The 27,204-nt window shown below is 34.2% G+C and overlaps 1 protein-coding gene across 5 annotated transcripts in view; it reads right to left on the reverse strand.

The window, feature by feature from the left end:
* ADGRL3 (adhesion G protein-coupled receptor L3) overlaps positions 1-27,204 on the reverse strand; it is a 501,774-nt gene that overhangs the window by 472,868 nt on the left and 1,702 nt on the right. For 4 of the 5 annotated variants that reach the window (XM_087864114.1, XM_045815875.2, XM_087864112.1 and 1 more), the window contains exon 2: positions 10,012-10,215. The exons of the other annotated variant lie outside the window; for it this stretch is intronic. In XM_087864114.1, the coding sequence (XP_087720240.1) occupies positions 10,012-10,215 (204 nt within the window). The remainder of the gene's footprint in view (positions 1-10,011; positions 10,216-27,204) is intronic. 5 annotated transcript variants of the gene reach the window in all.

Raw genomic sequence — 27,204 nt, forward strand, 5'->3', positions numbered from 1 at the left:
ACAAAAGCCAAAACAAGCCTTGACACTTTCGAGTAATAATAATTTTCTTTAGATTTATGGTAACATCTCATAAACATTTTACATTCTCTGAACTACAACACAACACAAATAAAGATTTTAACAGAGTATATATATAATCTAAAGTAGAGTTCTATCCATGCATTACCTAACCATTTCTACTTTGTTTAAATTTCACACGTTAATTATTATCTGCAAGCCTATTGATATGCACTTGTGTATTCATATATGTCAACTAAAAATGGGAGAGATGCAAAAATAGATATCACACAAGTAGCTCTTCCACAATACTATGTTGTAGTAGACGTTTATTTTAAGATGGTAAGTAGATTTGTAAACAGGAGAAATAAAATACAGGTAAGAAATAAACCAGCAAAATATATATCTTTATATGCTATTCAAATAATTCTGTTAGACTCTCTTCCCATTAAAAATAATCAAATTATTTTTCACCTGCTATAAGTAATTACATTATTTAATATGGGCAAAACCAAATTTATAATTATCATATGAACAAAATGGTACATTTATTTTTTCCAGACGTGAAACTGTGGGGTTGAATTACATTCACAAGATCAACAGTTTCAAAGAAAATTGAAAAGTCAATCTTTTTGAATTCCTAAGATTTTAAAAAAGTAAAAGTTTTAATATATTTACTTTTTAACATAGAAATGAAGGTGGATATAAATATTTTTGCATCTAAGAAAATGCATTGGAAATAATGTTAATTTTTTTCATATTTTAAGCCTAGCTTTGATAAACATGTCATTAATGACAAATATTTTTGCCATAGTATAATTCCTAAATTCTAAAATGATTTAAGTATTTAAACAAGTCTTCATCTTCTTTTTTTGGCTATAGACTACTTATAAATATATTTAAATTAATTCAATTAAAACTCATTACAATATATAATATTTAGTTTAATTATTAATTTACAAGTCTGATCCAAAAATATTTCAGTGTTTTTATCTTAATCTCCAGCAGTATTACAACATCCAAAAATAAAATTTTTAAATTTGTACTACATACTTTTAATATGTGTTCACTCCAGCATTACTTTAGCCTGATGTATTATAATTAACTAATGATCAAAAAGGAACAGGGAAATGCAATCCCCAAATAGGAGAAAATCACTAAACTTAGTCATACTTCCTTAATTCCACTGTATATGCTCATAAACCAAATCCCCTATTATTTGCTATATTTATACATAGGACATTTAAGAAAGATCACGACATCAATAATTTATCATTGAGACTCAAAAACACTTTCATTTTCTCATCCATTTAGCTCATGCACTGTCATCATTATGTATATATGAACTTTCCATGGATTCGCATTAGCAGAGGCTGCCAGAGGGGCAAAGCATGAAAAAAGTTGGGAACTTTCCTTTAATTTACCAATTGTGTCAACCTATGATTTGATCACCTTCAATAGCTTATAATTTTCCCTTCCCTAAATGTAGGTGTATCCCCAGGATCTCTCGTTGCCTATTATCTTCTCTGCTTTGGGTAATCTCATAAACCCCCATGGCCTTAATTATCACCTTTATGTTGAAAACTCCTAACTTTATTACTAGCAATAACTTTTCCCTTGATATTTAGATTCATATTCCAGAGTTTGCCTGACCTTTACACCTCTAATCCAGTATTTCGAAGACCAAGCTCACCATTTTTTCCCTGAAAACCAAAGCTTCCTCTTAACATCCTAATTCTGTGAATGGTACCAACCCAGTCACCAAGGCATCTCTGATTCCCTCATCCTCACTTCCTACATCCAATTAACCAGTAACCACGCACTGTGGATTCAGTCTCTGTGCACCTCTCACACTGTTCCTCTTCTTTCCACCCCCATTGCTATCTCTCCAGCTCAGACACTCATTACCTTCTGCCCTACAGCAACAACCTAACTGATCTTCTACTTTCAAGTCCCTTTCTACCCTAAAGTTTCCCATATAATCCTGACAGTTTCTACACTGCAACTCTGATCAAGAGCTTCTAAAGAATCCCAACTGCCGACGAAATTATGTACAAAGTCTCACCCGGACATTTAAGACCCCCTACAAAATGGTTACAACCTACCCTTCAAACTTCCTGCCCCACTACTTCTTTCCTCATGATTGTATTGCTGGTTAAACTACACTCTTCACTATTGGATGAAAATAAAATTTTGTTCACATAATTCACCCTCCCATCCTCCAGCACCTCCCACCTATGCTTTCAAAGGATCAGAAGGATTTTCAGGAGTTAGTTAAAACACCACATTATCTAAGAATGCTTTACCCATCCTCCCTTTTCTTCTATACCCATGCCACACCAGGGATGCCATCTCCTCCTTCTTAAAAGTACTACAGCACTTGCGTGACACCACATTTCACCAAATCATAGTCAAATGCATACTGGTATGCTTATTCTCCCTGTCTCCGGCAACAGACTACAAATCCTGGAGGAAAGGAACTGCCTTACACAGGGTTCTATGTAAATTACAGGCACAAAGTGTGTGAATTAAATTAACTTGAGTTGTTTTCTCTTCTAAATATTTATATTTATATACTCAAGCTGTCAACCCATAATGTGCCCAAAATATAAGGCCAGTATTTTAGAACATTACTTTGTCTCTTCCTCAACCTAAACAGAAATATTAACAAGTACTAAATAAATTCACTGAAAATTCTTCATGGATCTTCCATTACATATCTCTGGTATAATCATTACAAAATAAAGAGCCAATTAAAAAGGGGGGGTTATTAGTGGTAGGTATCGCTTATTGGTCTCAAGGACTATATGCTTAATCATATTTAATGTATTTATATATGATACTTAATCATTACAACAATATATGTAACTTTTGTTATCACACTATACAGAAGCGATAAAGTTTTTTTTAAACATAAGTCCTTGAACTTGGTTAAGACTGTTTATAAAAAGTAAAGCTGGGAATGAACCCAAATCTTTCTGACCCTAAAGCACAGTTAGTAACAGTAATTCCATACTACTATTCTCTGTATCATTAAAAGCAAAATGGTGAAAAATTAAAAATATGTGTAATAACCAAGAAAAGGAAATTGTTTCTCGGGAAGCAAAAGTAGTGAGGGAAAAGTCATCAACTTAATTAACCATACATATAAAAGAGAGAAAGAATAGAGTGCCTGGCCAAGTTTCTGTATTTCTGGACTTGAGACTATATGAAGAATGCAGAATCTAAAAACACAGACATAAGCCGATCTATGAAAGTATGAAGTTTTACGCACAGCACCTGTCCTGTCCTTCCCTTTCATCTTCATTTAGGGTTAAGGCTTCATAAATACAATGGAAGTTTCCTCTGTATGTAGGATACACTGCAGATCTCTTTAACTACATACACTGTTTGAGTTGAAAGGAAAAGGAAGAGAAAGGAAGGGATTTACTTGTAATTGACTAATTTATTCTTAGAAGTATCTGTCATTGGTAGTGTCAAATTTGCTCCCTTGGGACATATATACAATTATTAGCACGTGGCAGATACTCAATTAATGAGTTAATGAAACAACTTGTGATACATTCCTAATTAAATCAAAGGAACAAAACTTTTTTTTTTTTTGCCTAAATATCAAAGTTTAGCTTTTATTTCCCATTTTTCATATTCTTTGTAATAAAAAAAATCTAATGGTGAAAATATAATTTCCATAAGCATTTTGAGAAGCTACTCACATACTTCTCAGATGGAAAGGGAAAATAATTTACAGTTTATGCCAAAAGAAACAAAAGAATTTATCATATTTTCCTGTAAATTCTTGAAGGCTAAACTCACTAACACATTTATTTTCAATTGGATTCATCATTCTGGTATTTATACCATTTGGGAAAGAAACACGCTCCTAAAGAAATGCTTTGAAATCATGTTTAGGGCAGTGAGGTTTATTTCATTTATTTTTTTTTTTTTAACTTCTGTGCCTTACCTATTTCCGTAGAGGCCTATTACCCTTCTTCTCACATAAAAGTATAATATGGACTTACAAATATATAAGAATTCTAAAGAGTGATGAGCAAATAATGTGAAATACGTGTTTTGCATGATAATTAAGACCTGACATTTTGTCTCTAGTAGCAAACCTCACTGAAATACAAATAAAAGTGAACAGGGTCTTTTATCTGCAATAATACTACAGTAATACAAAACAAGAAGCTACCACAGCACTTTGAAGGCCACACTATACTGTTCTCTTGCAGTAACAATTACATCCAGAAGGTTGAGCTTGTAGAACAGAGGGTTTTCCATTGCTATAGCAATATTAATCTCTATTCTTCTGTGACAAGTTCCTTCATCCCCGTATCTCCCTACGAATTCCTAGATTTTACCTACTTATGTCAGACTGCAATGCAAAAACAAAATTAGAATAAGCTTTTCCAAAAATTTGGGAGTAGGGGAGTAAGAATATGAGAACAAGCCAGAAGGATAACTTATCAAAGTCAATATAAGTAACATTAACAAAAACATGGTAAGAGTAACATGGTCTCAGATTTTCCAATGATCATCAGTTATAGCAAAGGCAAACGTAAAAGAGAAACTGTTTACCGCATGCCCATGTTTAACTTTCAGGACATTCTAGTTGAGAATCAAGAGAAGGACAGGAATTGTTCTGTCAAGAATAGGGCTTGGGATGGGTGAATACAAAGGAAAATCAATACAATTCAGCCCTACATCGAATTTTTAGCTAAGCTGAAGAGGACTCCGGTGGCATAGGACATTCCAACCAGCAAAGATAATATCATTTGCAAAGACAGAGAAAGGGGCATGGTTTGTCTGGTAAGCTGACAGAACCTCCACGAGGCTGAAGAATAAGACATATGTGGAAATGTAGTCTGAGATAAGAGAAAATGTGTTGCCTACTAATCGTATTTACTAGGTGTATGTGTTCTGGACCACAGGTTTTAAAGCATCTCACATTTACCACTCCCTGTTCCTCATTTATTCTAGTGGCCACTGATTTGCCCTATCATGTTGGTGAGTTCATGGTATATAAAAGAATTGACTCCATCCCCAAATCATTTTGTTAAACAAGTAACCTAACAAATGAGTTTTTGCCACCCTTTCCCTGCCACTATCAGTTTGTTATAATACCGTTACATGTACCATTAGGTGAGCTCTTCAACTGTGATCTTAGATTTATGACTTTAAAGATGCTTATTTTTCTTAGTGCAGCTTTGATTTTCTAGGTTCTTAACCACTGAGAATATCAGGCATCTCTTTAAGAAATAGCATCACTTTACAATGTCATTAAAGGATATGCTATTCTAATAATCAGTTTTAATTAGGCAAGAGTATAAATCAAGATTCATTTTTGAGGTACTCTCAAAAGACACATGAAGATTATATTTTGTTATTATTTTATTAAACTGTGTGTCATGTCATGCTGTTAATGAGTACAAATATGAGCAGATTAGTCTCCTGTATTCTTCCAAATTTTGACATGGAACACTGTACTAAGAACTGAATGAATGTCAAATATATCTAGCCAGAGGATCAACTGTCCTAACTGTTCAACCTGTTTCCCGGCCATAGTACTGAGAAGTACGTATTGCAAATACACATGTATAAGTATTCTGTCATCTGTTTCATGGCAACACAGGAAAGCTCAGAATCAGATCTCATCTTGCTTCCACTCTAGCCCTACTAGGTATTACTGGGAAGTAGAAGGAAGGATTGAATAAAAATCCTAGCAGATGCTCTTTTGTTACAGAGTATCTTATCGTACCTAAACCAAAACAGAACACCTCACAAAGAATGGTAATAACATTTTTTTTCTTTTTGATGAGAATAACTCATGATCAACAAATAGCATTTTTAATTATCTTTTTTCCCCCAGATTTGTGTACTGTATTTAAGCTATGAGTTCTTAAACTGGGGGCCAAAAAGTTAGGTTTCTATTCAAAGGAATGTGTTGAAGAAGTTACTTGTACATGTTTGGATAATAACACCATCATTCCTTACTGACATTCTCTGTTTCATCTTGTCCTTCTTATCTCAGCAAGTGGTCCAATCATTCATCATGCTATCTCTTAAGCCAGAAACCTGATTGTCCTCTGAGTTTTCTTCTGGCCTAGTCACATATTCCGTGAATCTCTAACTCCTGTCAATTGATCCTTATTATCACTAATGCCACTCACTCCTTGAGTCAGGGCTACCATCATTTCTTACTTGAGTCAATAGAATAACCTTCCCATCTCCAGACTTGAAGTCTCTAGTTCATTGTTCAAATGCAGACAGCAGGTCAGTCTTTGCTTCACGCCTGTAAGATTTATTTAATTGTTCCCTCACTGCCATCAGCAAAATTCTCAACTCTGCATACCACTGTATCATGCCATCCTGATCAGATCTTTAACCACTTCTCCATATAATTTCTGCTCCTACATTTAGAACTCCCTCTCAAACATCGGCAGACCAAATCTTGTGTTTATTACCATTTTACAAACAAGATTCTTGGCCTTTTTGGTTACAGGGGAGAGGTATCCTCTAGCAAGCATTTGCCACACTGTACTTTCTTCTTGTGTCCCAATACTCACTGAGAGATCAAAGTTCGAGTTTCCTGTTTGTGTCTTCCTAGCACTTAAGCCAGTACCCAGCAGGCATTTATACTCAATTCAATGTCATTGAAAAAATAAATTAGGGCAATAATGAATAATGGAACATCCAGTATTTTATAATTCAGATTAACTTTAAAGGCTGAATTTGTTTAAAGTAACAAAACAATCAAATGGAGTTTTCTACTTGCTTATAATTATCATAAAAGCATTCCCATTTATAAACATAAAAACCCAAGAGTGGGGAAAATGAGGGGGAAAAAAAAGTGATGGTAGAGTTTGATGTGATTCTCCAAAAGGACTGATAGAATACACAAGTCCCTTGTAAAAACATTTAGGCTCTTGCAAAGGTAGGCTTTAAAATGAGCACAGGGTAGAGTTTTTATGACTTGTCAAGACTGAAATGCTTTTGCTGTATTCTGAGAGAACACTCCTGTGAACCCTGCACACTACATGTATGGCTTGCAGGAGGGTTATTCATAGATCATCTCGAACTTCTTATGCATCTGCAGGAAAATCACAATTAAAGCAAGGAAAATCCTGATAAAAAAACACATTTACATTCCTTTGGCTTCAAGGAAAAGTCTTGATATCTAGTCATTAACTGGGCAATCTGCCCTCAGACTTCCTTCTGCCTTAATATGCTAAAGAGAAACATGTCTTCTGAGAACAATGTTTTTAAACTCTTTATGCTTTGCTGCTCTACTGTGAAGTCCTAATTCCTATGAATCCAAACACTCATTAACTCTTAAGAACCGTTATTAGCTTTCCTGAGTCAAATGAACATAAAATTTTAAAAAGGACAAAGTTTAATTTCAAACCAATAAAAGGATTTTTTAAAAATGTTTTTAGGGTTGCTTTTGTTGGGTTTCTACTTGCTTGTTTTGCTATCTATAGGACAAATACAGAGGTTAACATTTTAAAAATGAGTATCAATTTGATTTTTCAATAAAAAATTACATTAATATCAGTATTTATTATTTATATTGATTTCTGAGTTTTCTGTATCTTAGAGTATCTTGCTTCTGTAACAAACTTGTTTTCATTGAGAAAGGTAGAGGTAGGGAGAAGGGGAGGGAGCCAGAGTTCACCAGAAGTTTTCTTGTTTGCATTCTTTCCTGTCTTTTCAACTTGAAGAGCTCAAAGTAATGTGGTATTCTTTCACTTTCATTTTGGATATGTGTCCAAGCATTCTAGCTATACGTATTATCTTCTATATCAGGAAAGATGATGCTCCTATAATACTTACTGATTTTTTCTTTAGGGAGCACTAGAAGATGACCTTCAGGTACTCTTTAGCTTACTGATAAAATTACTTTTGCACAAAAGCAACTTTCAAAACATACTGTCTCATTGTAACAGATTAACATGATTCTGTAGGCTCCTTTTAAAATCACATGACGTTTACCTCAGTCCCCACTTACGAGATCAAATAAGGTTGCCTTATACCTATGCTTTCTTTTCTGTCTAAAGCAAAAATATAATGAAATTTTCCTATTCGTAAGTTGAGAGAAAAGCATGATTTAAAACCCATTACTACACTGAAACCTGCCACATACATGGCAAAAAGTAAAAGGAAGTAACACAGAAAAATCTTATTAAGCTATAAATGTTGGGGAACATTTAAATTCAGTCAACTTCTTAGTAAAAGTTCTATAGGAAAAACTTTTCTAACCGACTGATATTCTGAATTTTTTCCCTCAAAACTGAATTGCCAGCAGGTAATGTATATGCGTGTATATGTTAATGTTAGTTGCTGGTTTGAATATTTATAACATTTACTCGAAAATTAAACTTCATTTTTGGATTTCTTCTTCAGGAGAAAGAGAGACTATGATGAATGTTCATGCACTGGAGTAAATTAAATAATATTAATTTTATGTTATTATTTTACAACATAAGTCAAAAGCCAACATCATGAGGAAAACTTTGTGACTGTTGAAGCACATTCTGTGAAAAATATGACTGTATCCAATTAAGACAATTTCAGGTTTGAAATAGTAATACAAAACAGAAAGCAGAAAAAAAAAAGTTCCTAAAGAATGTTTACTCTACACTTTCCTTGAATTTACTGAACACACTAGAGTCAATCTTACACGCTTCTGTGGAAGCATATGCGCTCCCCCATGACTAATCATCAACACAAGGGAGAAACGCTAATCTGAATGGAAAGATTCTAGGCCGTTGATTGAACGAGGTGACTGAGTGGACAGAGCCACCATGAGTGCCAAGTCACCCTCACTCTTTCTATGTGGCTGCAGTAACTGAAGAGGTAGGTTTAACTCTCACGTGTCAGAATTGAAAAATCCATCTCAGATGGATTTATGATACATTTCTCTTGGTCCCTGAACTGAAAACCAAATATTCCAACTTATTTTACTAGAGAATACAGTTATGGGGTTAAGAAGATAAGCTCAGTGGTATTTATATTCCTTTGCCAGTATTTCTTGTATAAATATCCCCTTGAAGAAATTATGGGGTAGGAAAGGTGACAGAGTTTTAGGAAAAGACTTGATAATTATGGTTCCCCAACCAAATGCTTCCCAGCCCTTTTCATATAGCATACAAAGGAAACTATTAATATATAATATAATTAAAATATATGCATATTGCATTCATATAAATTTATCATTTGTTAAAAAATTATCAATGAATAAACATGAACATATATGAATATATATTACATATATAAAATATATATTGCATATATGAAGATATGTATTACATATCATATTTATTACATCGTATTCCCTGGAGGAAATAAGAGGGATAGGAGTACCTGTATGGAGTTTAGTAAGAAAAATTACATTGCCTAAGAATTAGATAAAGTAATGGGATAAAGAATAGTATTGAATTTTGTGCAAATATTATATTTCTCACTACTGCTTCAAGAGATGGATGTCATTCGCTGCATTTGCCAGCTGCAAAGACAGTATTATAAAGTACTTTCAACATTTCCATAAGAAAATTAGGTTGCTTCTATAACTGCCACTTTTCTATCGGATTTTATGCTTTAAATGAATATATACAATTCCCAACCAAGATGTTTTCATCATACTCTCCTCAAAATCCTAACACGCAGATGATCAGAAATGTTAAAACTTGTCTTTTACAACCACCACATTTTACAATAGTTGAAATGGTCACTAAAAGTAACTTTAAGTTTCCTGTGATAATGCAGAGGTATTTCAAACCCATTCAGAAATTTAAAGTCAAGCCTTCTGACATAATGAGAAGGCTCTAGCGTAGAACAAGCATGCAGTGTTGAAACGACTGGCTAGGAGACCACTAAACGCAAACATCAGCCACAATGAGTGGATGCTGACAGTAAATAAATGAGAAGACACATTTGGGGCACTGCCTGGGGCTAAGCCGTCCAGGAGTCCCTGCCCAGCAACCCCCAACCCCCTCACCCCACCGCTGGCCGCACCTTGGGCTGCACTCTGGGCTCCTTGGGCACCTGGACCACGACCTCCTCTGGTAGCTCCACGGGGCCCTTGTCCACGATGAGTAGTGGCACGCTCTGCTGCTGGTTGCTGAAGGAGATGTCTGGGTGGTAGAGCGCCTCCTGGGCTGCGCTCAGCATGTCGCAGGGGAGCAGCAAGGGCTGGATGTCGCTCACTGTGCTTGCCACCTGCGGGGACCGCAGGGCGCACCATCAGACTCCGCTCAGCTCAGGCTGGCTGCAGAGGAGCCCAGCTAGAGGCTATTCCCAAGGCTGCTCTCTGCTGCAGGCCATAGTCCCTGGACTCCAGCCACCCCAGGCCCCATTCAGATAACCCTGGAGCGGAGGAGAATACATTCCCCGGTCCCTAGTGTGGTATGGACTGTGTATTTCTATCTTAGCTAAAGCTAAACAGTATCTTAAGTAGGTCAAACACCTCGACCTAATCCCTAGCAATAATTGGAAAATTAGACGTAATGATTGAAAAAAGAGAAAACTACTTGAAAAAAATATAAATGTTATATTTTACAGATTCACAAGCATTCTGCTGTAAAATTATAGCCATCAATATCTGTAAGTATAAATAAAAATGTTACTGAACTAAGTACACACAAAAAGCTTGATAAGGTAAAGGGTGCCGAATGTTTCAGAGAGGTGTTTGTTTGTTTGTTTGCATATTTATTTATTTTATTAGTTTTGTTTTGTTATGTTGTTACACTTACATGGATTGTTTTATATTTATATGTTTCCGGTCACTTAACATTTTTTGAAAGGTACTGTATTAAGATCTGTGATGAACATTAAGGTGAAAAGGATACTCATACATTTTTGTCATTTAAATACACAGTGATTTTACTGACAAATGGTACATATTACATAAATGAATAAATATGGAAGACCAAGACAATAATGAAAAAATAAAACTGCACACATATGATTTTTTAAATAATTCACAAAACAGTCATACATTATATGCTATGAAAAACAGAGCTATTTAAGTACAGGTTTGTTTGTTTTTCTGGTGAATCGATACCCAAGATACACATTTTTCTACGACTAATTATAACTAGTGTGATAAACGGGAATAATGAAAATGTTCCTACACGCAGAAAGGAAAAGACTTTACAAGGAAAAAGATTTGCTTTACACAATTATTTTTAACATACCATAACATGCATATCTAAAAACATTAAAATGCTATCTGACTACCACTTAGAAGTCAGGAGAAAAACTAGGAAATTCATTAAGGCAAGAGAATTTTAAGATCATCTTTTTAACACTGTAAGTTTATACAGTGGTGCTATAATTTCTTGACATATAAAATTTGCAAATTAAGAATGAAATACATGTTCTCTCCCAAACCACAAGAAACTAACACTTACAGAAAACAAAAATATTAAGAAATTTGTCAAACAATACAGCTTCAATAAAGAAAAAAGTTTAGAATATAACTGCCAGTCTGCAACATAACTAAGTTTAGCATTGCTCTGATACATCATTTTTATTTATACTCATTATAATGGGCGAATATTAAAATATCTGGGCAAAAAGTATCAATGCAATTTTGAAGATCGTGTAAATGAAAAAGGTGTCAAAGAAGGAAACAAGTTTTAAGACTAAAAAAGTTGTGAAAATCAAAATCTCTAAATAATTATCTCCTTTAATGTTTAACTCCAATGATGTTTTATCTGAACTTCTTTTTTTTTTTTAATTTTATTTATTTATTTGACAGAAAGAGACAGCCAGCGAGAGAGGGAACACAGCAGGGGGAGTGGGAGAGGAAGAAGCAGGCTCCCAGCGGAGGAGCCTGATGTGGGGCTCGATCCCAGATCGCGGGGATCACGCCCTGAGCCGAAGGCAGACGCTTAACGACTGCGCCACCCAGGCGCCCCTGAACTTCTGACTTCTAAAATATCCCTCTCCTCATTGCCCAAAATGTGACTAATTTTTAATTATTTTTTACATGAATATATACAGGTATGTTTCCCCTAACTTCATAACTACATTATGGCAGGAAATTAGCAAAAGATGATAAAGCTGTATTTTCCTATTAAGCTTCCGTTACAATAGAGTTGAAAGATTTCACCCTCAGCCAAGTTACCGTCTAAGGACATTGGAGTGATGGAGCATGCACGTATTTGTTCATTCAACAAATATTCATTGAGTTCACATTATGTGCTCGGTATTTTTCTTGGTGCTGGAGATTTTGGTGAGCAAAACAGACCACATGCCTACTTGAATGAATCATCCATTCTGGTGTAGAAGACAGAATACACTAACGGACAAGCAATTTTTTAAAATGTTCTATAAATATAAGTAATCTACAGAAAGTTTAAATAGGGTACTATCTAAAGGATACTGTTTAGGTTTTATGGAAGACTTATCTGTGGGAGTAAAAATTTAAACTGAGATCTCAATGAGATTGGCAGTTGCTAGAAAGAAAGAAAGAAAGAAAGAAAGAAAGAAAGAAAGAAAGAAAGAAAGAAAGAAAGAAAGAAAGAAAGAAAGAAAGAGAGAGAGAGAGAAAGAGAGAAAGAGGGAGGGAGGGAAGGAGGGAGGGAGGGAGGGAGGGAGGGAGGGAGGAAGGAAGGAAGGAAGGAAGGAAGGAAGGAAGGAAGGAAGGAAGAAAGAAAGAAAGAAAGAAAGAAAGAAAGAAAGAAAGAAAGAAAGAAAGAAAGAAAGAAAGAAAGAAAGAAAGAAAAAAAGAAAGAAAGAAAGAAAGAAAGAAAGAAAGAAAGAAAGAAAGAAAGAAAGAAAGAAAGAAAGAAAGAGAAAATCAGAAGTAAAGAGCATTCCAGGCTGCTGCAGTTCCTCAGGTTGGAACTACCTTGGTCTACTCAAGAAATAGCACAATGGCCAATGAATGTATATGTAGTGGGCTGGGAGAAGAATGGTCTGGAATGAGATCAAAGAGGTAAGCCATAGCCAAATGATGAGCTCATACAGAATGCAATTCCTGGGAAGGAAGAAAAGGGCAGGATAGGGGAAAAGACTTGGGAATAGTGACCTCTACTAAAGTAGAGATTATTTCGGGAAATGTCAATTTCTAGAGTAAGTAAAAAATGACAAGTGATTTAAAATGCATACAAGGTGGAATCATCATCAGATGTAAAGTATACTACTTTCTGTATTAAAGGAAAGAATCTATGCTTACACAAGAAATAAGAACAAACTCACTAGAAAGCAAAATCTAGGGACCTAAAAGGAATAGGTTTGGATTACAGAATAAAATGATTTCATGGAGCAAGACTGAGGAATACAAAATATCAGAAAGTTTAGTAGACTTTGTTAAGTTGAAGGAAATTAGACTCTGACTTGTTCTATGAAATTGGAGTATCTTATTCGTCTATAGATCGGAGTCTCCTTTAACTTCACCATCTCTAAAAGGAATCCAGGGTCCAATCCTGTAGCAGCAGCAGCAGCAGCAGCAGCAGCAGAGTGGCTATTACCCCTCCCACATGGACAAGGGCTATCAGAAGAGACCCCAAATCTGGACTTTTGTTTTTAAAATATTGTATATGTTACACTTAAACTGTATGACTTTGGGAGAAATATTTATTTGAGTTATAAATATAAATCTAATTTGTCTTCCTGAAGCTATTATAAAAATATGTCTTAGAGATAAACATCACAGTTTTAAGTCTGGTATTCCATTAGAAGCACAGAATCTGAGGTCTGGAAAGAATCATGCAACTCACAGGCTAGCTAATAACCCTTAGAGCATGCCTGCTAAAAACCTCTGAAACTAAAGTTTCATGTGCAGAGGCAGTGATCAGAAGCCCAGTCTGTCCTTGGGGCACCTAATTCTATCTGAAGCAGTAAGTTCTTCCTCATGTGAAGAAAGGTAATATCTATATCTTGGCATTCTCCAAACACTTGTCTAAATTCTATACAAACGGGTTGTGCAAAATACATGAAGCTGTTCCAGAAGGTACTTATCTTCAAGTATATTTGAGGAGAGCCTTCACATGCTAAATGTCTCTTTTCCTCTCCAGATTAATAAGGGGAAAGATAATTTAGAAGCAGACACACACACCTCCCTCTCATCATACTCCTCTCCTGTCTCCATTTGAGATCACATTTTCAAACTCTGTTGTATGGACTCTAAGACGTCTCAAAGGTAACTCTGGTTTTGGGCAGAAGGTAATGATAAGGCCAGCATATCTTGTTCTTTCTTTCTAACCTTCTTCAGAAAGAGAGACACTTCATCTTATTTCCTTTAAGAATTAAATATCTGATTAAGACTTTATATTTTTAGGGGCGCCTGGGTGGCACAGCGGTTAAGCGTCTGCCTTCGGCTCAGGGCGTGATCCCGGCGTTATAGGATCGAGCCCCACATCAGGCTCCTCCACTATGAGCCTGCTTCTTCCTCTCCCACTCCCCCTGCTTGTGTTCCCTCTCTCACTGGCTGTCTCTATCTCTGTCAAATAAATAAATAAAATCTTTAAAAAAAAAAAAAGACTTTATATTTTTAAAAAAGAGATTCACTAATAGTTTACAAGTTTGAATTGTTTTCATCATAAATAATATTTAATACTCATCATAGGTAATATGAATCATTTTCATATCCAAATTGTCTACATAATCACTTCATACTCAGATTTTTCACCATGTAAACACTTTGATTCTGCTTTCCTAGTGGGCAAGCATGAAATATGAAAATTAATATTTCACAATCTACTGAAATTATCAAAATAGTTCCCTATGTTTATGTTAGTCTCCAAACATCAAAGGCCATCAGAGCATCTAAGTTCCTGAATAATCGTTTGGGTGAACTTAAGGCAAGAAGTAAGAAAAGGAAAAATAATGAGCACATAAGATATAAAGTCTATATGATGGCAGTACCAGAGTTTTCATCTTATCTGTGAAGCTTAAAATTGAAATAAATATCAAAAAAATCATATTTTAATGCCATATAATTCTGAGATCTAGATATATAAATAATAGAAGTACTAAATAAACATTATTTCTAACCAATTTCAACTGTTTCTGTTTTCTTGTTCTCATTTGAGGAATAGCTATGTCATCCAGCCAATTATTCAGCTTCTTCCTCCAAATATCTATTGATCATAATAGTAAGCATGGGATCCAGACAAAACCATGGGCTGTAAGGCTATTTATAAGGTGTGAGAAATGCCAACAACAAAACATCACCAGAGAGTATTTATCAGAGTTACAAGTGATTTAAGTTTCATATACTAAGGATGTTTCTCACAAGTCATTCGATTTTGTGTTTGGGACCCATATTTTAACATACTTTTAAAATAAGTAGCTAACGATGAGCCTTTATAGAGTTTGAAATGTACTGTAATTACAACGATGACCCTAACTCACTATTCAATTTTACCTTTCACTATTATCTCTAGGTTTACATAAATGAACCTTTAACCTTAAACGAAACTTGAAAAATTTTACTTGTTTTGTAATATTCTAGCTCAGTCTTCTATATGTTGTTTAGGTTGGTTTATTTATATTTAAATCATAGGTCTATGAAATAAGGCAAATGCTCATAGGTCCTTAAAATGCCTTTGGAAGAAGCTTTCACAAGACGTTTAAGAGATTTTTGAGTTTCTCTTCTATGAACTATTTAAAATATCACTGCATCATTAGATTGACAAGCTCTGGATCTATTTTTTTCATCTTAGTATGACTGATACTACTACTACTACTACTACTACTACTACTACTACTACTACTACGTACGACTCACTGGATATGAGTATTCATTGCACTATTGAGTGCAAAAGTATTCAGCTTACTGTAAAGTGTTATGTAAATGCTAGAAATTATACTGAAATACTTGTAACATATGGCTGATTGATATGTAATATACATATGTAAAAGGAGAGAAAGAGGTAGAGAGAAGGAGGGGTAAGGAAGTGGGGAAGGGAGGGATCTGTGAAGAAGAGAGGGAAAGAGAGAGAGAGATGAGCAGACTATTTCTTCTGCTTCTTTTCTTGTCAGCAAAGGCATTTTTCCAATTCTGCTTCCTTATGCATACTGAAAGGTGCTACTCTTCCCCCACCACCTTCATTTTGGCCATATAAGAAGATTACTTCTTTCCTGAGTTCTCCCTAAGGTGTATGCGACAGCTGTACAATTTCTTTATCGGCTGGGTAGTAATCTCTAACGATAGTCATAAAAGTTTCAATTCAAGCACCTGACAAGGAAGCCACCAGGTAGAAATTACAACATGGAAGTTCTAACACAGAAAAATCTGTTTCATTCTGGTTCTCGAAAGAAAATGGTTTTGTGGTAATAAATGACCCACCTATGTATGATGAAGCAAATTTCATAGCATACATGGATATTACTCAATTTAACTCAATGTACTTCTTCTCTAGACCGAATTGCTTCATGAAGCGCTGGTATGACCTATGTGGGTAAGCAATTTCCCTTCAGACTGGGTTCCTTACTCTTCTCCTCTACAACATAGCTTGTTACAGTAAAATAAAACATATTATGGCTAAACTGTCACCAGGAGACTGAACAATCAAGATATAAAAGCTATGTGATATTCTGAGACTAGTGAAAGAGTCAAACATCGGTTATAAATAAAGCTAAAAGGGAACTTAATCCCTATTTGTTAAAAAATAAAAGAAACAGTGCTTAAAGAATACTTTTTTTTTTTTTAAAGATTTTATTTATTTATTCGACAGAGATAGAGACAGCCAGCGAGAGAGGGAACACAAGCAGGGGGAGTGGGAGAGGAAGAAGCAGGCTCATAGCGGAGGAGCCTGATGCGGGGCTCGATCCCATAACGCCGGGATCACGCCCTGAGCCGAAGGCAGACGCTTAACCGCTGTGCCACCCAGGCACCCCTAAAGAATACTTTTTAATTGGCTTTCAAGTTGGCATCTTTCATGTCCTAAAAATAGAGGGAAAAATTGTGGCTCATTCATTGTAATAGTTGCCTAGACTGTAATAGTGTGATGTAAATATCTCAAACATTTGTTAAAATGGGTAAGCAGAGGGTAAAGTTTCTGCTGTTATAAATTTATTTTAAAAAATTTAGCTTCTGACAAGAAAGACATAATTTTCACTCAAATTAAATAAAATGTATATTATATATCTTATTCATCAGAAGAATGATTACTAATAATTTTTTTCTAACTAAAAATATCTGCTTTTTTAATAAACATAAACAGATTTAAATTCATGGTAACAAAAATAAAACTCTGGAATTTATTATTTGGAAAATACTGATTTTCTTTTAATTTCCTTCCCTCTACTTCCCTGCTAAAGTATACTAAAATTTTAATGGTATGGAAGCTATGCTTTTAGAATGTTGTAACGTACGTAATTTCTTTAAAAATCCTTATAACAATAGTGATGCTGCGCTTCTCCTTAATCATAATGCCAATTACCCATGATGTGTGGGGAAAAAACAGTGAAAACAATACCTATTTTGACAGAAATCTATCTCCTTAGTTAGTTCTATCTTAAGTTAATCATAACTGGTATCTCTGAAGATGGTTGAGAAGAATGAAAAGTTTTTATCTATTTTTTTTTTTTTTTTGGTAGTAAGAGATTTTTACCTCCACCACCACCTCCACAACACAGACGCAAAATGAATGTCTAAATGCTGGTAACAAGAAAGCAGATACGTTAACAAGCTAACATGTTAAAATGATCTATTATATTATGTTGGCTGTGTGTACATAGAATATGATTATTATCGGACACCTACTTTAAAAATCGACATGGTAGTTTTTATCCGGGTGTAGAGGCATGACATCAAACCTATCTCCTAACAATAGCCTGTAACCTATAAAACATGTGGGCTATCACAGCTATTCCCACTGTCCTGAGCTATTGTGACTAATCTAAAAGGCTTCCTTTTAAGCAAATATGCAGCATTCCCCAGAGGGACAGCATCATACTAGCCTGTTGCTTTGAATCTTCTGTATTATCTGTCTTCATTATTAAATAATGTGCCGTTAAGGTTTGCATGGTTTCGCCAACTTCACTATCAAAAGGGAAAAGAAAGGATCATTGCTAAATAGTCGCCACCATTGTTGATTTGTAACAAGAGCCCCATAAAAGAATAATCCTGATCTAATTCAGGTCCTGTCTATGATTACTACTTTCATGGTATCTCCAACAGCTTGGACAGAAGCAGTAACATGTGAAAGCCAACTGTTCATTCTTCTTATAAATATAAAGGTGGGTTTTTGTTTTTTGTTTTGGGGAGGGTCATCAACATGATCTAATCATATCTGGATCTTTTTCCTCATGTCATCTGTTATTCTCTAATGCAACAATAAAGTTAATGTCTTAAAGTCATCTGAGCGCAGGGGGAAAAATGAACCACTGTAAAATGCTATTTTGGCTTTGCATAGTATTTTTATCTTTGCATTTAATCAAAATAATGATTTTTCTGATTTAGCTCAATATACTTATCCCCTTAACTTAACATTAAACTAGTAATACCAAAGTAAGAGTATATCTGTCACTCACTATTCAATTTCTTTAAGCCTTAGATGAACAGTGAAGACAGGAAATTTTATTGGGCTTATAGTCTAATTAAAAGCAACAAGCCTGCACTCTGAATAGCTTTTCAACACTCTTCAACATTTTTTTAAATGCTGACCTAAGCTTAAGATGTTCATTAGTAACTCATTAAAGACTTAGTTACAGTCCAGTGGGTGAGTTCTGAATATAATGATAGAATGTGTATACAAATGTGGAGGTTCATAATTAGAGAAACTGTCACATTTGGGGATTAAGAACACACAATGCAGTCTTTGAAAAACACTATGGAAAGTAAGTGACCCCAAGATGGTGTTGTATTTTAAATTTTGCTTACTATCCAGGTCATTTGTTTTTTTAGTTCTAATTCCAAAAGGTATGTTTTAATGACCACATTCTCTCAGGATTAAATGTGTGAAGCTTTGTGTTAGGGCCTTTCTATACATTATTTTATTTGATCCTCATACTATAACAAAGTAGGCCTAATTATCCCTTTAACAAATAAGGAAACTGTGAATCAAATTAGTTAAGGTCATGTAACTTGGAAGTAACAGACTTGGAATTAGACTCTAAGGTCTGAAATCTTTCACTTCATTCAATAGGGGCTTGCAAATTAGGATTCTAAAAAGCAGCTTAAACTGGATGATACTGTAAACTTCAGTTTCTGGGCTTCATGTAAATATTACTTTCTAAATATGTTGACATCTTCCTCCATTCATGGTTCCTTAAAACTGCAGGAATTGTTCAACTTTATAAATCATGTGTTATCTTTATTTAATGTCCTCATAGTCTTTTCTTCTCAAATAGTAATAAGTCCAATGTGTGGAAAGAGTGCAAAGTTGATAGGATTCTTGCCATATAAAACCTCAGATTTTCTTCTGTTTCTCATCTTTGCTTGTTGTTTGTTTGTTTGTTTATTTAAAGCAGCGAATGGATCAGTAGAGCATCTGATTCTTGATCCTTGGGGTTGTGAGTTTGAGCCCATCACTGGGTGTAAGACTACTTTAAAAAAATAAAGCTTTAAAAAAATAATAAAGCTTTGATGTGAGTCCAAAGGTCACTATTATCTGATAGACATAATGAATTGTATAACTTTCTTGAAACGAAGTAAAAGAGGCAACCAGTAGCTTGCAGAACATTTAAGAGAAAAAGGATCTATGGCAATAAAATGAAAGACTCAGTATTTATAATATAATTTGAGTGAAGACACAAAAATATATAAATAAGAGGATATCCAAAATCTGCAAGGACAATAATTTGGACTAGAACAAAAATAGAAATACTTTTGGCTATCAGGATTAAAGCTTAATGTTCTTTATCATGGTCTTAGGGAAGAGTAATTGGGTACTACCAGAAGAATCCAATTAATTACCTTGATATTTTGTATATAAGTCACTACTATACAATTCACATATCAGAATGAAATTTCAATTACTGTCAATTACTAGTTTTTGTCATAATAAAAACCTGATTTAATGACCTACTAGAATTAAATATGTAAGTAAAAGAGGAGGAAGCATGAGGCTAGATCAAGCTAGATCAATGGCATAAATTTCAAAGTGAATGCAAAGCAGATGAGATTTAAGTGAGTAAATCCAGGCAAAAAATCTTCTCTTAGAATGTGCAGTTGAAAGAACTCTTAAATCTAAATATATTCTAACAATATTCTCGGGCCTTTTCTTTTTTCTTTTTTTTAAAGATTTCATTTATTTATTTGATAGAGAGAGACAGCCAGCGAGAGAGGGAACACAAGCAGGGGAAGTGGGAGAGGAAGAAGCAGGCTCTTAGTGGAGGAGCCTGATGTGGGGCTCGATCCCAGAACGCCGGGATCACGCCCTGAGCCGAAGGCAGATGCTTAACCACTGCGCTACCCAGGCGCCCCCTCGGGCCTTTTCTAATAAGAGATAATTCTATAAAGAACACTCAGAACTTCATAATAAAAACGTTTAATTATTAAGAAATGATTGAATATTTCTCCAAGGAGCATATGAAAAGATGCTCAACATCATTCTGCATTAAAGAAATGCAAATCAAAACCACAATGAGATACCGCGTCACCTTCACTAGGATGATAAAGTGAAAAAGGCAATAACAAGTGTGGGTGAGGAATGTGGAGGAATGAGAAGCTTCATCTTGCTGTTTGGAATGTATAATTGTGAAATCACTCTGGAAAACAGATTAGCAGTTCTTCAAAATGCTAAACATATAATTATGTGACTCAACAATTTCACTCCTATGTGGACACCCAAGAGAAGTAAAATCACGTCTGTACAAAAACTTGTACATGAATTTTCACAACAGCATTATGCACAATAGCCAAAAAGTAGGAATAATCCAAATTTCTATCAACTCATATATACAATGTAGTATGTTCAGACAAAGGAATATTATTTGGCAATAAAAAGTACCAAGTACTATTACATGTTATGAGGAGGATAAATTTTAAAAATACTCCATTAAGTGAAATAATTGAGTCACAAAAGATCAAAAATTGTATGGTTCTATTGATGCAAAAGGTCCAGAATAGGAAAATCCATAGAAATGTAAGATAGATTAGCGATTTTCAGGGACTGGGAAAGGGGAAACCAGGTGTGACCACCAATAGGTATGGGGTTTCTTTTTTGGAGGACTGATAATGTCCTAAAATTGATTATGTTGATGGTTGCACAACTCTGCATACACTAAAAACCCATGAACTATATACTTTAAATGAGAGAGCTATTAGTATGTTAAATATACCTCAATATAGTTGTAAAAAAATCCCTCCATTTTATACATTTAAAAAATATATTAGTGCTTTAAATCCAGTTTTTTTTAAAGCTACATGGCATCCTTTATAAATATTTTCATTTATTGCAAGAGGACTACACCTTTCAGACCCCTTTATAGGTATAGATATGAGGCTAAGTTTTAGTTAATGGAAATGGCAGCAGAAGTAATGTGAATTACTTCCAAACGTATCCATAAAAATTCTCCATCAGAATCTCCACAATGCTCATTCTCCCTTCCTGCAGACTGGAAGGGCAATGACCCTCAAAATGACTTTGCAAGCTTCATGCTATTAGACTAGCTCTATGTATAACTGTGAGAGCAAAAGAATGACATCCATCACTATTTCCCACCATACACAAACACCCTGATCGGAAACACCTCCTGCCTTGCAATGCTTGGTGAACAAGGAAATGTTCTCTGAAAGCCATAATTAATTTAGGAATATACTGTGACTGCAGCCTACTTTACACGATTTGATACATTGTTCAAAAATGTACATTAGGGTAGATAACACAAAGAAGTTATTCCTCCAGAATTTTTATAGTATATAATTTGAAACACACACACATAAACATACACACACACACACACACACACACACACACAAATTGATTTGATCCCTACTTAACTACTTCCTGTCCTAGATATTTGATTTTCTGAGGTGTCATTGATATCACATTGCAACACAGAGATAAAACTGCAGCACTCTTTCATGGATCTCATTTTTACGGTTGATCAATTTGCCTAATTTTGAGATTTTTATCTTTAATTATTTTATTTGTACAATATATGTCTTATGATCAGTTGGGCAACTGCCTTCGTATTACTCCTTTCATTTATACTAGCTTTTTTCTTATTTAATATTCAATATATATATTTAAAATAATTCTGTTGAATTTCTACATAAAAAAGCTCATATGGGTACTTTGAATGCAGTCATGTAAACATCTATAAAAAATAATTTGGAAATATTTGTCAATGTTGCTGTACTCAGTCTCTTCATCCAGAAACAGAGTAAATCGCATGTCTTCTTTTATAACTCCCAGTAAAAGTTTTAGACTTTTTTTTCTCATAAATTCTGTTTTTCCTCCTATATTTCCTAAGTAACTCATACATTTCATTGCTGTTTGGCTCAAATCATATATGTATGTGTGAATCATATATCTGAACTTAAAATGTTCTAATTCTGAGAAAGTTTATCTTTCTTGAATTTTCTGAATACATCATTATACCATTGCAAATAATACCTTACTATTTGAATATGAATTCTTGTTTATGTTTTGTTCATTATTAGAGTAACCAAAACTTACAGAATTGTTTTAAACAGCTATATTAATAGCAAGCAAGGCTGCATTGATAATTTATTAACATTCAATTAAGATAATTACTAACTAACCTAAAAAGAAGTCTTTTTTTTTTTTTTTCACTTTTTATTTCTCAAGAGATTTTCTTCTACAGGTACAAAGATAAAGTCAAATTTTATATGTAAGTGCATTCCTTTATAGTGCTATTGGTAATGGCAATACATCAATGACCTTCTCTGTTAAGCTATCAATATATGGTTAGGTAAACAATGGTTTCTTCACATGATACAATACTATAATTAAAAAAAAAATTTAAATAGAGTACACAAATGTCTACATTTTAAGGTTAAGTCAAAATGAAAGACAAACTTTATTTCTGACATTATTCTATTTAAAAAAATGTATACACATACATGACTGCAAGAAAAATCTAATAAGCATTAATATTAATTATGTCATTGGGTCATGGGGTTATAGGATTTTTGCTTTCTGATTTAAATTTATATGAGGAGAGTTACTTTGAGAATAAAGTAGGTGACACTGGTCATGACAAACAAAGAGATATATGAGACTATGTGCTTGTACTTTACCAGTAAGCTACAACCTTGACTTTAGGGCATCCAAATCACCACAAACTATGTGTAGATGAAATAAACACAGAAAGCTTATCAAATGTCATTGTGAGACCCTATTTTGCACAAAGACCAGTATCCATTACTTGTGTTAATACAGCTAGCATATTTTTCTAGCAAATCCCTAAGTAGTCCAGCTTATTTGATCAAATCCTTCATTTAAGACAGATTTTTTGATAGGAAGATAATTTTCTATATTTAAAAAAACTAACTGTGCTATGATGACAATATAAGGGAAATACAGAAATAAAGCAAAAATGTAATTACTGACAAAATGTAAGTTCTTTGTTTTCAATTTATCAATTAAAAACTCAAAAAAAAAGTAGAGAATGAATGAACACTATTTTTCAACAGGGTCTTATTCTGAACTGTCAAAACAGATCGTAATACAATATATTGTCTCTTATTTATATAACAAATCAATGAGACTATTACAACTATTGCATTTCAATTGTTTGAGTGGTCTAAGAACTATTTAGCAATTAGAATGGAGGAAGTAAATGCATGAAAAATGTACTATGGCTGCTTATATGAAATTATACATGTGAGAACACTTATTCTTACATTGAGAATGAAAGTCAATAGCAATACAAAGAAGAAGAAAATAAATAATTAGATATTTATATGTTATGTAAGCCAATTGTTTTTTAATTCACTCCACATCAAGCATACAACTACCCTATTGCGGTCCTAGTCTATTCCAAGGCCAAGAAATATAAAAAATAAGATATGATCCTAAAATAGTCAGACATAAAATGTGAAAATAAGAAAAGGCTATTTTGTTCTCAAAGCATATACATGTTACTCATAAAGTATCAGGACAATAAAATTCACCTATAACACATTCTGCAAGTGCAAAGGCAAAAGAAAGTTCTTTTCCAATGGCTAACCTGAATACCAACCATGTGGGGAAGGTTTCTGAACATGTTTTCACAAAGGAAAAGCTATCAGCCATGCATATTTGTGGTTTATACTGCAAATTAGAGATTATAGTTAACTTAAAAGATATATATTTTGAAATTCAGTACCCAGTGGGTAATGCAGATGGTGCTGGATGTGTTCACAGTAGCCTGATATATCATGACCATGACGAAGATTTTTTTGTATAACATCTTTGACCATAAACATAGTGATATTACTGGGAGTATTACAAATTATCTACGCTGACAAACATTATAAACATTCCAAAGATGATTAACTTCTAAAAATAACAAAGTTAAGCGGAGCTTAGAAGTCAAGCCGACTTTTTCACAATCAATAAAACATGACTTCATAAAGAGAATTATATAGTAAGATGCTATGTAGTGAAATGTATTTTTCTATTTTCTCAAGCTTCACACTTTATTAGAAGTTAAAAAAATGTGTATTATTTTAAATCACTGATACATTAAATGGTATTATAACTGTAAAAATTAGATTAATAATAAAATGCAAATTTCACAAAAAACATATAGTACTAAATATATATGGATATGACGAGCAGTTTTGTCCCTGCTAATGGCTCTTCATTATAATTAATTCCTTGAACATAATAAAAAGCAGGTTGGCCTATAAAGTCCACAAATATATAAATACACATGCAGCTTTAAAAAACAGACTTGCAGAAAAAAAGTATGCATATGGTGGTTATAGAAGAATTTTTTAAAACCCCATTTTTCATGCAAAAGTATCATAAAATATATTGTTCCCCTTTACCCACAATGAGTTCCAATCATTCTGTTTTCTATCTCTTCAACTGTGACACGGTTCATAAGTACAATTTAATTAAGAGGAGATATAGTTAAGATATCTGAGCACCTGAACCACCTTCTCAACTCCCAATGCCTTGTGGCTTGGGTACCAGATATCCTAGCCCATGTATCACACTGGACATTGGTATTCCTTTACTGCCAATCACAATGAGCCCAAGTGCCCAGGTTATGATTGGATTATTGTTCTCCAATTCCCTTCTTTTCCCTTGCTCCCAACCACATCAATAGAACAAAAAAAATCCTTTATCTTCATGCAACACTACATTAGTTAACAGCAAAAAACTGGCCATCTGCTTTAGTGGTTTCTTTTTACTTCTGCCAGGTCTCGTTGCATTATAGATAAGGGTTTTATGGCTGTACAGGAAGGGGGCACAGTCATGGAAAACAGAAAAAGAGAAATACGGAGATACACAGAGACATAAAATATGGACAGATAAACACAGAACCAGAGACACTTCCAAATTTAAAAATTGTGTATATATACATATACAGTGTGGATGTACTGATTAATTTTGTTTTCCTATATCAAATACTGGCCAGACTTTCTAGGACAATATGGAGATTATTCAACTGCTGTAAACATTATTCAGAATTAATTCTTTAGCTTAGTTTCTAATTTTACCCATGTGGAACAAATGTGTCCCTGACAATTATATATTACCAGTTATATACTACTACGACTGACAATTATATACTTGTATCACTGACAGTTATATACTATATTATTATAGAGAGAGAATTGTGTACTAAGCCTTCGTACATACTGGCTTGATAATAATTTTGAATAGAAACTAGTATCAAGAATTTACTGGAAAAACTTAAAGGTTGAGGTTCAAGTAGAAAAAAAATTATTTCAATTCTCACAGTAAGAATCCAGGTAAGTAGACATTTTCCCTATCTAATTTTCAGAGTGTTAGCTCCATTTCAAGGTAATTAGGGGTAGGCAAACAAAATATAAGGAAGATTTACCAAATGCCAAACACTATGGTAGAAGCTATACATATACATTACCCTATCTACTTCTTCAAGTAACTCTGCATGGAATAAATGTTCATTCTTGCAGATAAAAAGCAGGCTTACAAAATTTTAAGTTACTGTTAGCTCCTTGAGGGAAGAATTAAAATCTTTTGTTTACTACTGTATCTTGAGCAGCTGGCACAGTTCTCTGGCTCACACTGGGTGATAATAGATATCTGTTAACTAGTTTACCAAGTAACCTGGTTACAGAACTAGTGGATGGCAGAGCTGAAATTTTATCTCAGGTCTGTAAGACTTCAAAGCCTCATCTATCTGTGCCCAAGAACACGGGAGAAGCAGGTGATCTGCATTTCTGTTTCACCTTCTCCCAAATGGCTACAAGAGTTGAGATGGGATTCCCTGCAGGGAAGAATGGCCTTGATAGTAATAGTTCATCTATGGGCAGTAAAACCAGAGCTCAGGAAGCCAGGCCCTTCATTTAAATCTCTTTTGGGTCTCTGTGTTACTTCAGTCAAGTTTCTTTACCGCTCATTATCTCAATGTTTTTATTGTAAAAAATGATAACAATAGTAATAGTAAATAATATTAAAGCCATAGGAATGTTGTAAGGATTAATTATACCAATATATCTAAGGTTTATGGCCATAAAAATCAGTAGTCATCATTATTATTTGCTCTGGAGAAAAGAGCAAGTCAAGTCATTCCCAGATAAATTAATTCTCTACGGTCAAGAGTGCAAATGAACTGGGACATCTCAACAACAGTGGGCAAGGAGATGCTACCAGGGGATGTTTTGGAAATAAGAGTATATCCTTCTGTAACTGTGACATCATTTTAACTCAGTTGTCTATAAAGTTTTAAGTTATGTGGTATTCCTTTAAGACAGGATTGTTAGGGACTCTAAAAAAAAGTCTATATCCTATAAGGTCAGCACTGATCAGAGGTACATACATTCCTTTAGTTATGAGCAAGCTGGGTCCCAAAAGGCTGTTCATAATGAAGCCCTCTATTTACAAGTCCAAAGTGGTATCACAAAGGCAATGGAGAAGGCCTTCTACAGAAGGCAAACAAAACGGACTTGTATTTTCTCTGGGGTAAAGTTTTAAAATTCCTATTCACGGTAACAGGGATAAAGTTTATAAATAGAAACCTTCTATATTGTGTAGCATAATATGGTTCAAAGTCAAGATAAGATAAAGTAGCTCACATACAACAGAAACGATTACTTTAGTCCAAAATATTTTATATACCAGGTCAATTTTCTATTGG

Source organism: Ursus americanus, chromosome 8 (assembly GCF_024610735.1).
Source record: "Ursus americanus isolate L20-20 chromosome 8, mUrsAme1.1.p, whole genome shotgun sequence".
Lineage (NCBI taxonomy): Eukaryota > Metazoa > Chordata > Mammalia > Carnivora > Ursidae > Ursus > Ursus americanus.